The 15,200-nt window shown below is 35.4% G+C and overlaps 1 protein-coding gene across 1 annotated transcript; it reads left to right on the forward strand.

Annotated features, from left to right (window-relative positions):
- Positions 1-3,862: 3,862 nt before the first annotated feature.
- Positions 3,863-4,704, forward strand: LOC141602453 (uncharacterized). The gene has a single exon (XM_074422731.1). The coding sequence runs from the start codon at positions 3,988-3,990 to the stop codon at positions 4,495-4,497; it is 510 nt and encodes a 169-aa protein (XP_074278832.1). The 5' UTR covers positions 3,863-3,987; the 3' UTR covers positions 4,498-4,704.
- Positions 4,705-15,200: the final 10,496 nt, after the last annotated feature.

Genomic DNA, 15,200 nt, shown 5'->3' on the forward strand with positions numbered 1-15,200 from the left:
TTGCTTACTTCGTCTCCCACATGGGAACCCATTAACCGAAGATAGCGAGTCCAAATTGATTAGCAAATAGAACTAGACAAACATTAGTGTTTATTAAACTAGTGAACCATAAACAAGTAGCTACTACCTAGACTATGTACTCGTATATATGTATTCTTATAAACGCATAAAAACGTAAACTGAAATGCGAACGACGTGGAATAATGAAATGACGAGAAGTGTACGTTCTAATTTGGTGGTGAAACACTGCATGTTTTATGTTTACTTTGATTTTGAAATCTGCATATATTTTGATTTATAATTATAATAAATACGTCTATTTCAGAATTTTGAGCCACAATTGATAGATCAAATTGCCCCTGTCGTTAAGTCGAATGTCCTCGGCTTATCAAGTAACATGTCTGATTTAATCAAATTCGTCGTTTTCCATCCCGAAAGATTAAAAGCTTGAATCGGTCCGAAAAGCCCGAAAGACTGGCCCAAATGGGTTAACAAAAAGGCCCGCCACGTGTGGACCAGCGTAGTCCAACCCACGTACTCTGCATTATGTAATGTTAAGATTATAGAGGGGGAGAGAAGGGATTTGTATTATTGATTGATGTTCTTTTACATCGATATAGTGAGGTATTTATAATACCTCTTAACTTAATGGCATCGTAAAGGCAGTACGTATTACGAACTTTACGATTGGAGAAATACAAAGAAAAAAGAACATAAAAAAATGAAATCTTCAATCTTCGTCTTCTTCAATCTTCATTAATTCTTTATCTCCGCAAGGTTGGTTGGTAAGATAAACGAGTATAAGACTCGTTAGAAAATTTTCTTCGAACAAGAACGTTAAGTTTTTCGGACTTGTCGAAAATCAAACAATTTGTTAGGAACACTAATCGGACCTAAACAAATTTCATCAAGACGGAAAATTATCCGTTAATTTCAATATTTGGGGAACGTTAATTTTTTCGGACTCCAAATTGGTTGCGTAACTCGCCAGTTAATTTTGTACCACCTTAAACGATTTTGAAGATTAATAACGAAATTCCGAAGAAATAAGATCGGGGTGATTTTGGAGTTTCTAGATTCATCATCCATGCATATTTAACGTTCCTGTGCTTTTGGAACATATAGAAATATAAAAATGCTCCTGCTCCACCGTTTCTATCACTGATTTCTTTTTTTTTTTTTTTTTTTGAAAGGAAAATTAAAATTAAACTAATCTTTATTATTAGATCAACGGAGAAAATTCCGCCGGTGGGTGTTTTACATTATCGACCCACCGGTGAGGTAGCGGAAATTTGTTTTAGGCCTCAAGAGCGTGAGGCTCTGATACCATGTTAAGATTTAAGAGGGGAGATAATTGCATAATAAGGGAATTGTATTATTGACTGTCGTCTCATTGAATACATGGACACGATTTATATAATAAACCACATTAGTCTAAACCCTAGACGGTAGCCGTCATAACTTAACCATAATGATATTCGGCCCTAATGGGCCTAATATCCTAATATGTAATGCTTTGACCCGTCTCAAACACGGCTCGGTCGCAATCTATTCAGTGGCGGAGCCAACGTTTGAGGTTAGGGAATAAGGGGCGAAAAATTGCAGCGAGGACGACCAAGTAATGTCATAAGATAAATTCGAAAATTTAAATTAAAAATTGCGAGATTTTCATTTTCTAGCAGGAGCGAACACCCCTATTAACCCCCTAAATTTGTATCTGGATGCCGTAGCAAGGAGTTTTTGTATGTCAAAGTTTTTTACCGATAAACTTTGAGGACCATATCTCTTGGTCACGAGTTCCAAAGTCGACAATTTTTTTTCCAAATTGTAGTACTCGAAACGATAATCAATTTTTTACAAAAAAAATTATCACATTTTTACTCGTAAATACGAGTTATGATCTCTTAAAGTTTTCCGGTTATTTTGTACTAAATGTCAATCATCAAGAATATCACGTGAATTTTTGGTATTTATTTTCGGAAAAGTTACAAGCTCCAATAAAATGGAAAGATTGGAAATTTTGTAATAGGCCAAAAAAATAGTGGAAATAATACAGCAAAAATTTACTGTCATTTCAGATAGTGGTGAATAATGCATTTGCGTGGTCCTGAAATTCTGAAACATAATAGCGGTAGACGTAGACCATTCCATATTCTCCATACGCTACATGTCTACTAGTCTACGTTACACATCACTACTACTAACCTCCGTTTCTCACCCTTTTTTATTTTGTATTTTGTTTCTATTAATTACTTACACCCTGTCATCAACCTTCCTCCAGGTTGTCACTCTGTCTTTGGTTTCCCCACTTTCTCAACTCCTTTTTCCGACGTGTCCTCTTATTTTCCCTTTTTCACACCCTAAATTTAAATTAATTATACTTCCTCCATTCTCATATGATGTACCCATTTTATTAAAATACTTCACTCATATATTCAACAAATGGGTACATCATATAAGAACGGAGGAAGTAGTACGTAGTAAAAATCATCAACTAGCCCAAGTCCGTTCATGTTAACTATACCACTTGATTGGTTCGTATTCTCCACATGAATTTACCGAGGCCAATTCCTGTAAATTAGATTTGATGAACGGGTCAATTGAATTAGGTTTACATAGGGTTTGGGTTTTTCAGTTTTGCAAGAACTCAGGTCAGGGTGGTCTTTTTTGGGTTCCGGTCATTTCTGGCGGGTTGTTTTTAAGTTATTTGGGATAAATGATCATTTTGCGATAAAAACATTTAATCGGGTTGAGTACGGTCAGGTCAATTCGGGTTTCGGGTCATATTCGTGTTCTCAATTCGTTTGCAGGTCAGGTTAGTTTTGTCAGATCTAGTGTAAACAACATAAATGGACCAGTTTTCAAGTTATTTGGGATTGTGATCAGTTTACAATAATAAACATTCCGTCGAGTTGAGTAGGGTCAGGTCAATTCGGGTCTCGAGTTATATTTGTGTCCTTAATTTGGGTGCGGCCCAGGCTAGTTTTATCAGGTCTAGTGTAAACAACACAAATGGACCAATTTTCAATTTGCGATAAAAACATTTTATTTTTTACACTAGACCTGATAAAACTTTCTTACTTTATCAAAAAAAATAAAGTGTTTTTATCAGGTCTAATATAAAAACACTTTATTTTTTTTGATAAAGTAAGAAAACTTTCAATTTTTTTTTTCTATTACATTTGTCTTGTTGAGATTAGCTATTTGAGAAAAAGATTGTCAAAATCAGACACCTGCCTTTCAAATTTTTCGTTTTTAATCATCATTTTTTTAATTTAATCGATTTGCTATTATTTATCGTTGATGTTATTAATTAGCATTTTATAATATATTTAAAATAACGTTATACAAGCACACAAAATAAAAGAAAGGCTAAAACGAAAAATCTTATAAAAAGATATCTGTCTTGAAACTTAAGACATGTCAAATATACTTTGTATATACTAAATCAAATGGTAAATTGCCTAAAAAATACCAATAATATACCAAAAATTTTATCTTTATTTGCCATATATAATAATATTTAGGATAATGATAAATACAACCCAATAAGTTGTATTGAAAAAACTAAAAAAGGAAATAATACGTAATATATGTATTAATTTTATTGATTTATGTGTAATTTATACTCTAATTTTTAAATTAATACCGAATTATGAAGGATATTAAATGCTTAAATACAACAGTGAGTTGTATTTATCATTTCCCATATATTTAATCCATTTTAAAATTTAAGATCTTAAAGCAAGATTTACCATATAAATCGTTAGTTTTACATACCTAGCTAATACTATATTTTATTTTTGGAAAGTAAATATTTAATCAAGGAAAAGTTGTTATTTTCCTCACTAGTATATATATACACCCACACATCTTTCTCCCATCTCCTCACCAAACCTCTCACAAGCACACACCACCTTCCTCAACTCGACCGAGTCACGAGTCAACTCATTCTCCACCATTAACACACCTTCAATTAAACCAACAATGGGGTTATGTGTATCATGTACATCAACATCAGTAGCAACAGCAAAACTAATACTACAAGACGGAAGACTACAAGAATTCTCATACCCAGTTAAAGTATCCTACATTATATCAAGAGACCCTAACATATTCATATGCAATTCCGATGAAATGGAGTTCGACGACGTCGTTTCCGCCATTAGAGAAGATGAAGAGCTTCAACCTGGAGAGCTTTACTTTGCTTTGCCATTGAGTAAGCTTAGTAAACCTCTTCAGGCTGAGGAAATGGCTGCTTTGGCTGTTAAGGCTAATGCTGCGCTTTTGAAGAGTAGTGGCGGTGAGAAATGCGGGTGTCGAAAGGCGACCGGGTTTTTTGCGGGAGGAGAGAAAGAGAGGCAATCGCCTTCGTCTAAGGTTGCGGATTTGGGGTCGGCTAACGTGAGTCGTGCTAGGAGGGGTAATAGGAGTGGTAATAGGGGTAATGGGAGGAAAAAACTGTTTTTGGCTAATTTGAGTGCTATTCCGGAATAAAAAGCGAGCGCACAAAAAGGCAGCGGCTACAGATATCCTCGTTATCGGAAAGAAAAAGTTAGTTGAGATTAGATGAGAATTTTGATTAATTTGTTTAGTGTATATATGAATTGTACAAATTTTCAGATCAGGTTTATTGTTTTTGTTTAATTTAATTGAGTTAGAGTTAATGGTTAATTAATGAAGTTTAATTAAACTTGTTGATTATTCATAATATTTTGTTAAATCAATGGGATCAAATTTATTGGTAATTAACCGGATCGAAAGCTATTAAAATTTCCAATAAAACGTGTTATTATCGACAATTTTCATCGTTCAAAACATTATTTTGTTAAACTCGTCACAATTGCCTACGAAGCATTTCCGACCTAAATTGGACAAATGAGGCATGTGAGAAAATGTAATTGATTTACGAGAGATAATTCCGGTTAGAAAAATCTAATCGTTTATCGTCACACCAAGTTAAATTAGTCGTGAATCCGTGCATCGGCCCGAAAAAGTTTCCTTAACTTTGATCACATAAGACCTGTACTATTTGGATCTATTTGGATAATTGAGAGAACACTATTTGTGTCTTGATATGCCCATCATGATTCATGAATCTGGATCAAGAGCTTTGAATAGCCTATGTATCATGAATAGTTAAACGTGGGGCTTTAATGATAGATCAATAATGCTACTAACAAATTAACAATTACGGAGTATGAACTTTCCTAAAAAGTATTAGGAACGACACAAATTCTTGTTTAAGACGAGAGTATCCATCTTAATCTATAGACGGATAGAAAAAATATACTTAATTGAATACTCCGTATTTACTAGGGACAATTGATAATGATGGGAGTTAACATGTACATATTCCAGGATACTGCTTTTTGTATTATTACCAGAATGATTAAGGCTTAATTATCGGAATAATGAGTATAAATTAGAAACAGGGCAACTGTTAAGTAAGATATTGCTGCTGACATACGCCAACCATCCATCGCTGTCATGCTTAATTCTGTTTATCCATTGATTAATTACCAAACTTAACGTTAACAGACAAGTAAGTAGACTAAAAGAGAAGCCACCCAGGCACCTACCTATGATGTATGGAGTATGGACCGAATCCGGCGCTGCCTGACCCGAACTTGGGTGAGTCTAGTTAGGGTCAGACCGTGACAAATCATTTCGGATTCGAGTTATTTTTTGGTAAACTATTATCAGGCTATTTATGGATAATTAGAAGTGTAGAATAATAAGCATTTGGGCCGAGTTATATTGGGTCGGATTGTTCAGGACAAGCTCGAGTGTCGAGTCGAGTACGGGTCATGTTATTTGGGTCAAGTCAGCTATGAGGGTCATTAGGGTCGGGTTGAGGGTCATACTCCGCACAATATTTCTTCCATTCTACTTCTATTAAGCTACACTGGGTTCTTGTAAGACGATTTTACCCTAATATTGTGTAATTTGGATCTCACTATTCACTAATAAGGAAATGGCCCATAAAAGTCAGAAGGTAGTTACTAAATACAGTAACGATTTTTCTAACGTGTGTCTAATAAGTAATGACACCCATTAATAACTTTAAATATTGTAAAATTCATAAAATATCCTTATTAATCATGTAAAAATGAGTATATATTTGAATATCTCATCAAAATATCTTCCTAACCTTTACAAACATTAGAAAAACCAAATTAATATAACCCATTTAATACAGAGTACTCGATATTTTGGTAAATGATTGCTTTTCACAATAATATGGGAAAATGGGATTAAATTGTACGAGTATTAAACTATCTATCCGGAGTACATTTTTTCCAAAACATGTGATGAATTTAAACATGTGTGCAATTTAATGGAATGGTGTACGGCTCATGGGCCATGCCAGGGTAAATGTGGTCGGACTCCGAACCAAATCAAATGGGCTGATTTTCACTACATATGCACTTGACCTATTCACAAATTTCACACATTCTTATTTAAGACAATACTATATATCCGTCTTAATTTTTAGACGGTTGAGTATTTATACCACCTGTGTATACAAGATAAATATATTACTTTTTCATACAAACGTTGTTATATACACAAGTGACATGTACTTAACACGTCTTAAGATTAAGACGAATAGTGTCGTTTTAAGGAAGACTTACGACTTGGTCCTATTATTGCTAACCCTTCTTGGACTTCTGTTGACCTCTCGTACAAAGGGATTTGAATTGTGTCCCCAATTGTCACAAAAAAAGATTTGCTATTGTAGTAATTGTATCAATCAAATATCTTTTGCTTTTTCCCTAGTCTTGTAAAGTTCAAAGTAAATATTCTCTCCGATCTGGTCAATAATTTGATGAAGTTTTTTCTAGCTCAAATCAACTCGAGTTGAGCTTTTCACCTTTAAAATTCGTAACATTTCATGTTTTTTAGCTCAAATTAACTCAATTATCCGAATTACTCATATAGTCATATATATATTCATATCATATTTTAGTGGAACAATGGTAAAATAAGAGGAATCTTCTTATAAGAACAAAATAATAGAGAAACTGTTAACTGTTGGAGTTGAGTACAAAAAGAGACAGGAGAAGTGCAATCCAGCTTTGCACCAGAAGATGTTCAAACTATTGATACGGATCTTTCGCAAATATGAACATGAATTGTACATGCATATAAGTAACTACTCCGTTGCTTGCCTCATTTCTTCAATGTTTCTCATTTTGGTCATTTACTTGTACACACTATGGAGCTGGATTACTATGTATATAAAGTTTTCAATGGACAGACAGCTAGGTAAAGAGTAAATACGTAGAGGTGGTTATAACAAATTATCTGCTATGGATTATGGTGGTGTTATCAAATATCTCATTCGTCTAACCGTTTAAGTGAAATATTTACCTATTCTATTTTTGTGTAAAAAAGAGAACACGTATTTGATATATTACATCAGAGATCATACCCTTCTAGTTTTGAGCTTACATGTATTTTTTTAAACTTTTAAAATTTATTATAATTTTAATTTTAATTTTTTGACGTCAAAACTCAAAATTAACTCTCGCATGCATTTAATTTGTTTCCCGTCTCAAAAAGTGTTTGATTGGCATACGAGAATTAAATGCATGTAGGAGTTTCCAATTACTTAAGGGGACGAGGTAATTCAACTCCACTAGGTAGTCTTCTATTATGAGAAGTTGTCAATTTATATGAAAATGTAAATCACCAATATTAGGTAGCTAAATGACTCCTATTTTTCAACTTATTTGAATTTACAAATCACCCATTTTTTAAGTGACAACCAACCACTCAAGCATCTATTTTTCCTTAAAATGGACGAGTACCTAGTGGATCCTGAAGTGAGAAAGCCCTAAGCACGTGGGCCGTGACTCTTAATCGGGTTAAAGTAATTTTGGGCTTGTCTTGGCATTAACGGTGGAAGAAATTTGTGACAAAACCCACGCCCATTCACCCCACTTTATTGAGGAATTTAACTAGTTAGGTTTGACTTCTTCTTACTAAAGTCCTGTTTTTTCAATTAAAAGAAGCTAATTTAAACTTAACTGAACTAAATAGAGCTGAGTTGAACTGAACTAAATTGAATAAAACTTAACTGAATTAAACCAAAAAGACGGGGCCATTTATCTTTCAAACTCTTAGTTAACTTTATTCAACCAACCTTCAATCTTTTTATTTAATACAGAGTAAAATAATTTTGTTTATTGTCTTTTTGTTTTATTGGGGAAAATTTCAGTTCTTGTATTAATTGTTATTCAAAATGTACAACCGATTTTAAACATGAACAGTTTCATTTTTTTAAAAATAAAACAAATTTCGTCTCTAAAAGGTTACTAATTTATCCGCAAAAGTGGTAATTAAGCCCCTTAATTTTATTCAATTGTGAAATTAGGCCCCATAAGTTTCATTTGGAGCAATGAAGCTCCTTAAGTTTCACCAAAAGTGAAATTCAACCCAATTTTCTAAATTTTCACAAATTCTGATATTAAAATCAAACGTAAAAGGGACTATGGTGTACGTTTTATAACAATACACGTATTGGACAACTAACTATATGTCACATTTTATTTCATCAGTATTATTATTATTCGTGTATATAATATATACGAAAGATTGAGAGAAGGAGAAATAAGGTGATCAAGATTTCTCTTTATTTTCATAACCACGTTGTAGTATTACACTGAACTCTAAACTACGTAGTAGTACACTTGCATGATAGGAGTAATTATTTATGTAACAAACATAAAGCTCACAAGTCACAACTTATTCAACCACCCACTACTGGTTACTAGTAACAAACAGGCAAAGCGTATTTGCCATGTACCCTATAATTAACTAGTTCATCCTTCAAGGAGCACCAGCACCGGCAGCCTGGACCGTAGCTGTAGGAATTATTCCATAAGCCCGAGCCTGAGCCAAAGCAGCCTCGTAAGCCTGAGCTTGAGCCTGGGCCATAGCCTGAGACTGTTTGGGCATATCAAGCAAACACTGGCTCTGACACTGTCCAGCACCACAATACTGAAAAGTAGTCCCACAATATCCATACTGGCTACAACACAGCCCGCCACTGCAACGGGCTCCACCGGCTTGCCTACCGCACTGGAAGGCGGTCGAGACCGCCATGAGGTAGGGCAAGGTGATCAATAGGACTAGGAGAGCACAACTCTTCATGTTCACCATCTTTGATTCTTTGTTATATCTTTTACGTAGGATTCTTGAAGTTTTATGTAAATATGTTATGGTATTGTGATAGTGTAGGTGATTATCGACGGGTATTTATACTATTTTACGCAGTAGTAGTACGTGCATTATAAGATGATCGATGTTTGTATGCGTAAAAGAGATGACACATGTCGAAGCAATGGCGAAAAGTGAACATGCAAACGTACAGAATGTTGGATTTGGGCTTTGGTTATGATTTTTGATATTCAGTTTTTTTGGCCTTTCTTATCTAGTTGTTAAGTATAAGGGGCTTTGTTTTTCCAAGTTGCTATTTGACCATTCAATATGGACAAATTACTAAATAACGTCGACAATATGTAATGAACTTCCTTCCTAATTTGACCCTCATTCTATTATCTCCAACATAAACACCTTAATATTTAAAAATTTTCAGAAATAACTAAAAAAGATCGCTTACAAAACAAATAAAACAACGCTTTACAAACATTCTTATTTCCGTCACCACCGTTTCAATTTCACCACAAAAATCAACGAATAATCAAAGACGAAAGTAATCTAAATTCGTTATCTTTTTCTTAATTTTGTAATTACTTAGTAGATTTAAGAGGATTATAATAGAATTGTCATTGTTAGAACGGATTATCGTAGATTGATCCACGCGCCCAAAATTATAAGACGACTTTTTTTCTTTTGGTAATTTTCTTTTAAAAAAAAAATTGGACGTGACTAGTACACGTCCGGCCCTAGGCTTGGATGTGAGCACCCCACGTCTAACCCTAGGCCCGGACGTGTATTATTCACGTCCAGTTTTATTTCAGGTTTCGTCTTTTAAATGTCATTAAATAATAATTAAATATTTCTCTCTCTGTCCCGGTCAATTGTTATCCTTTGAATTTGGCAAAAAGACCAAGGAAAAATGAGGGGGCTAATTATAAGATAACAAGTGGACCAAATTAATGATCAAATTGCTCTTCAAATGCAATCCTAAAATAGAAAATTTGACTAAGACACCCCAAAAAAAATAGGACAACAAATGACCGGTACGGGGAGAGTACTAATTAACGTCGTCGACATGATGAATAGCGTCTTAATAAGAAGTTGCAAAAACTCGTAACAAAACAATTTGTTTGATTATGTTGTCGACTTCTCGTCATATTTAAAACCATCTAGTTTTTTTTTTTTTTTTTTTTTTTTTTTTTTTTTTTTAAAAAAAAGGTCTTTTTAATGAAATTTGTATTTTAAATTTATTTTTGAAAGAGGTTAGAGAGAGTATAAAGGGAAGGTTATGAGAGGGTAAAGTTGGAAATTCAATACTAATTGTCGATGTTTTATTTTGTAATGTGTCGACGTTATTTTGTATGTCCCTTATTTTTCTCCGCTGAAAGGAGTTGAAGTGAACTTAATAGTGCTGGATTAAATTGAATTGAACTAAACAAAATAGAGCTATACTGAACCGAAGTAAGAGTTAAGCCCTATTCTTTTGGACTTAAGTTCAATTCAACTCATTTAAATTCAGTTCAGCTCATTAAATTTAGTTCAGCTTCATTCAGTTCAGTTCAGTTCATCTCTTCACAAACTAACTCTTAGGTCCTTTTCTTTTGGACTAAAACCGTCTGAATTGAACTGGACTGAACTTAATAGATCTGAACTGAACTGAAGTAAAGAGTTAATTTCTGAAGAGAAAAGCTGAACTCAACTGAATTGAACTGAATGAAGTTGAACTGAATTGAACTGAATAGAGCTGAACTGAACTGAAATGAGCTGAAATTAAGTCCAAAAGAACAAGGTCTTATTAGTTCAGTTCAACTCCATTAAGTTCATTTCATCAGTTCAGCTTGTTCAGTTCATCTTTTTTCAGTAAAAAAGAACATGGCTTAATTTGTGAAAGGATGAATTGAACTAAATGAGCTGAACTCGAATGAATAGACTTTACATTAAGTTATATCAAGGGGAGTTCATTCAATGGTCTGGACTAAAGACAACACCAGATCCCGCAATTTGGTCCGGACCGGACCATGCTTTATTTGGTTTGGTCAACGGTCCACCTATTTACATAAGTTTGGGCTTTGGTCGGTTTTTGGACCAAACTGAACGGATCGCGGATCGGGAATGGACCAAACTATTATAACAGAGATGTTTGAAATTGTATGGTTTATAAATATTTCTAAATATGATGATATTACTTTGTTTAATATTATTTTTTGACATATTTTACTATTCTAACAAAATAAAACTAGGTCATTCCTATAAATTAAAGTAATAGTTGAAATAATAAAGTGACAAGCAATATAATATTCGGTCCATATGGTCCAGTCTGGTTCGGTATATACATTTTTATGGTTCGGACCGCATCAGACCAATAAACTATGGTCCGGTCCAACATTTTACTCTTATTTGTCTTCGGTCCACTAAGTTTGGCCTGGTCTTGTCCGATCCCGGACCAATGAACAACACAAGTTGTTTTTAGCATTGGTTATAGAGGTGCCAGAGGCTCATTTACTAGCAGATCTTTATACGCTTTGCCTGTTTGTATTTTGAGTTGTAGCAGATCTTTTTTTTTTTTTTTTTTTTTTTTTTTTTTTTTTTTTAACTTACTATCGATTTGAGTACTTTATACTCCCTGCCATCCACTCTTTTCTTCCTCTTTGAAATGGGCACAAGGATTAAGGGTGGGGAGTATAATATTGATAAAAATATGAGTGGGGTTTGGTAATTGGAGAGAGGTATGAATAATTATGATTAAATATTAATAAAAGAGATGGGTGTGGTTTGGTTATTGGAGAGATGTAGGAATAAGGTCCTGTTCTTTTGAATGAAAACGAAACGATCTCGAATCGAATCGAATCGAACTTATAGGATCTCGAATCGAACTTATAGGATCTCGAATCGAATCGAACTTATAGGATTCGAATCGAATCGAACCTATTGGATCGAATCGAACTTATAGGATCTCGAATCGAATCGAACTTATAGGATCTGAACTTAACTTATAAGATCTGAACTGAACTTACACGATCTGAATTTAAATTAACTTAAATTAATTTAACTTAAATATTACTATTATTATTATTATTATTATTATTATTATTATTATTATTATTATTATTATTATTATTATTATTATTATTATTATTATTATTATTATTATTATTATTATTATTATTATTATTATTATTATTATTATTATTATTATTATTATTATTTGTTATTGTTATTGTTATTGTTCCGGGTGTAATTACGGAGCAGTTATTTGTTACCACTCGTGGCTTGTAGAATGATGTCTTTGGTTGAATCCTCCTTTCGGTCTCCTGAAACAATGAACAAACTGAGGGCTCGGCTTTGGCCGAGCGTACTCACTCCGACGCTCAAGTCAGTAAACTTAAAGGATTAAGTTGCGTGTTACTTGAGGAAGTATATATTGTAGAGAGATAAGGAAGAAATTACCAAATTATGAGGTGTATGTGTTATATTTTGTATGAATTCTGGATCCTTTCCTCAATGAGGGTTGAGGAGTATTTATAGACTTTCACCTTTTGTCACGTAGTGGCCAAGTGGCTAGCAGGTGGAAAGACTGATCTACCCTCGGCCGAGGGACCCATGGCAGGCCGGCGGGCCCTGTTGACTCGCCGCCGAGGGGTCTTGGATATGAGTACGCGGATATGTGCCCTACCGACTAGTTGTCCTAGCCGGGACACAAGTGACAGGCCGACGGGCTGCGTCGGCTAGGTCGTCCAAGGTGTTGACTTTGCTTTGGATATCTTTGACCTTGCTCAATATGTTGACTCGGTCAGCGGGTGCAGAATATGCCCCATCAATTTGCCCCCAGCGTAGTCTATGCCGTGGTATGGACCTTCGATGAGTGTTGAGCGTATTCTGCGCAAGTTTGAAAAATTTTATGCCCCGGCTTCTTCTACCTCGGCTTGGTCATGTTATGGCCGTACCGTATCCCCCCTCCACATGGTTGTGTAATGGACATCCGATGTGGAAAAGAAAATGACGCTGGCCGAGACCAGGGTTGAGAGTCTTAGGTTGTTTTTGATTGCCCCTACTGGTGCTACCTAGCTTGGTTGATCATGTGGCCGGCGGAGAACGGATACTTAAGAGTTTGTTGAGGAAGATGGATAGGCAAAGAGATATGAAGGGGCGTGTTGAAGACGTTTGGTCACTGTTGCGTTGATTGACGTTCAACTGTTGCGACGATTGACATTCCGTGGTCGCATGTCCGACACGTGTCCGTCGCCGATTGGTCGACGTTTCGGGTCCGTGCCCGATTGGTCCTTCTTCGTGGGCTTTCCTCTATAAATAGGGCAGTTAGCCCCTGAAATTGGCCACCAATTTCACACTCTCTAAAATTTTCTTCTCTCTAAATTTTTCAAGGGCTTCTTTCTTTTCTAATCTTCAGAATCGTTACTTCGGCTAGTGCTTTTCTTCAAGGTAAACAAACAAATTTTTCTCAATCTCTTATTTTGTTAAGTAATTGTTGCTACCATGTCTGCTGCTGACGCCGGGCCTAGTACTTCTGCGCCGGGGGGTTCCTCGTCGCGTCCTGATGAGGAGGAGGTATTGGTTGTCACTCCGTTGAACGTTGGAGGTCCTAGGTCTCCCTCTCCCGAAGTCGATCCAAAAGCTCTGGAGGAATGGGAGTGATGCGTGTCTTTTATATAAGGTTTTTACCTCATTTTTACACGCATTTCCGTGCTTTTTATGTAGCATCTGGCTACAAATACCCCCGAATATTCTACTTTGGTCTGTTTATTGTAATTTGCAGGAATTGACCGAGGAGGAGCTAAATCGAGCCTTAATTGTCCCAATTGTATGCATTCATGGGAAATAAGGAGCCGGAGTTAAGGAATCTTACACTTGGAGGACGTATGAGCTGAGTTAAGGAAGGAATTCAAGTCCTGAATGCGCCTATATAGCTCGATCGAGTACTTTGGTGCTCGATCGAATGCTTTACATACTCAGGTGGTCGATCGACCGGTGAATAAGTCGATCGAGGAGGACCAGCAAGCAGTGCTCGATCGAGAGGTTACCCTAGCTCGATCGAGTGACTTGGAGCTCGATCGAGTGATATCTCTGCTCGATCGAGAGGAATTCGTGTGCTTTTAGTCTTTTCCGCCTAATCTTTTATGGGCTTTGTTAACCAGTCCATAGATTAGGTTTTAAACATTTTACAAAGTATAAGATCGAGGAGTACACTACGTTACTCCTATCACTTTTACTACGTACATTTTCTTCTCTTATTTTTGTCTTGTTCTTTGGGAATTCTACTCTCTACGTTGTTACTCGGATTCGGTATTATCAATTTAATTATTTCTTTATCGTTTTTATTGCTTTTAATCCCTTTCCCTCTTACTTGATAATCGTTTAATCATCTAATTTATTCATCATGTTTAGTTTGAATTGTCCTGGTTATTGTTTAGTTAATTTGGTAATTATGAGTAGCTAAATCCCTATGCTAAGACTATAGGGGACCCATGATTTGAAGGGAGAGTAATCGAATTACTAGGTTAATACCGGTACCGTCTTTGTTGTTAAAATGCTACAAATAACTGTAATTGCCTAATTGAGTCGACGCAATTAGACCCTTATTCTTAGTGGACCTTGACCTGGACCGAAAGGTTGGAAGGGGGAGACTAGTAGCGAACAATAGAGTATTGCAGCGAGGGCGAAAGTTAAACTGTTTACACTTTAGGGTGAATTAAGGACCGAAAGGTGACGTTCGCTACCCCTTAGACTGTACTGCATTAACCTGGGACCTAGATTACTCAACCTGATGATTATGGCGAACCGCTTGTCTTAGCTTTTCTCTTTTATCTGTTAAACTCCTTCCTTTATTTCTCTTTCTTTTTACTCTGTTAGTTTAGAAATCACAATTATTAAACCCCCATTTTGGTTACCTTGGCGAACTTAGTTTAGCAGAAAAGTTCCTACCTCTCTGTGGATTCGACCCGACTTCCCTAGCTATATTAGTTAGTTGGAACCAGTTGGTTTATTTTTGACAGGTACGCGACAGACGTGTCAAA

Source organism: Silene latifolia, chromosome 9, assembly GCF_048544455.1.
Source record: "Silene latifolia isolate original U9 population chromosome 9, ASM4854445v1, whole genome shotgun sequence".
Lineage (NCBI taxonomy): Eukaryota > Viridiplantae > Streptophyta > Magnoliopsida > Caryophyllales > Caryophyllaceae > Silene > Silene latifolia.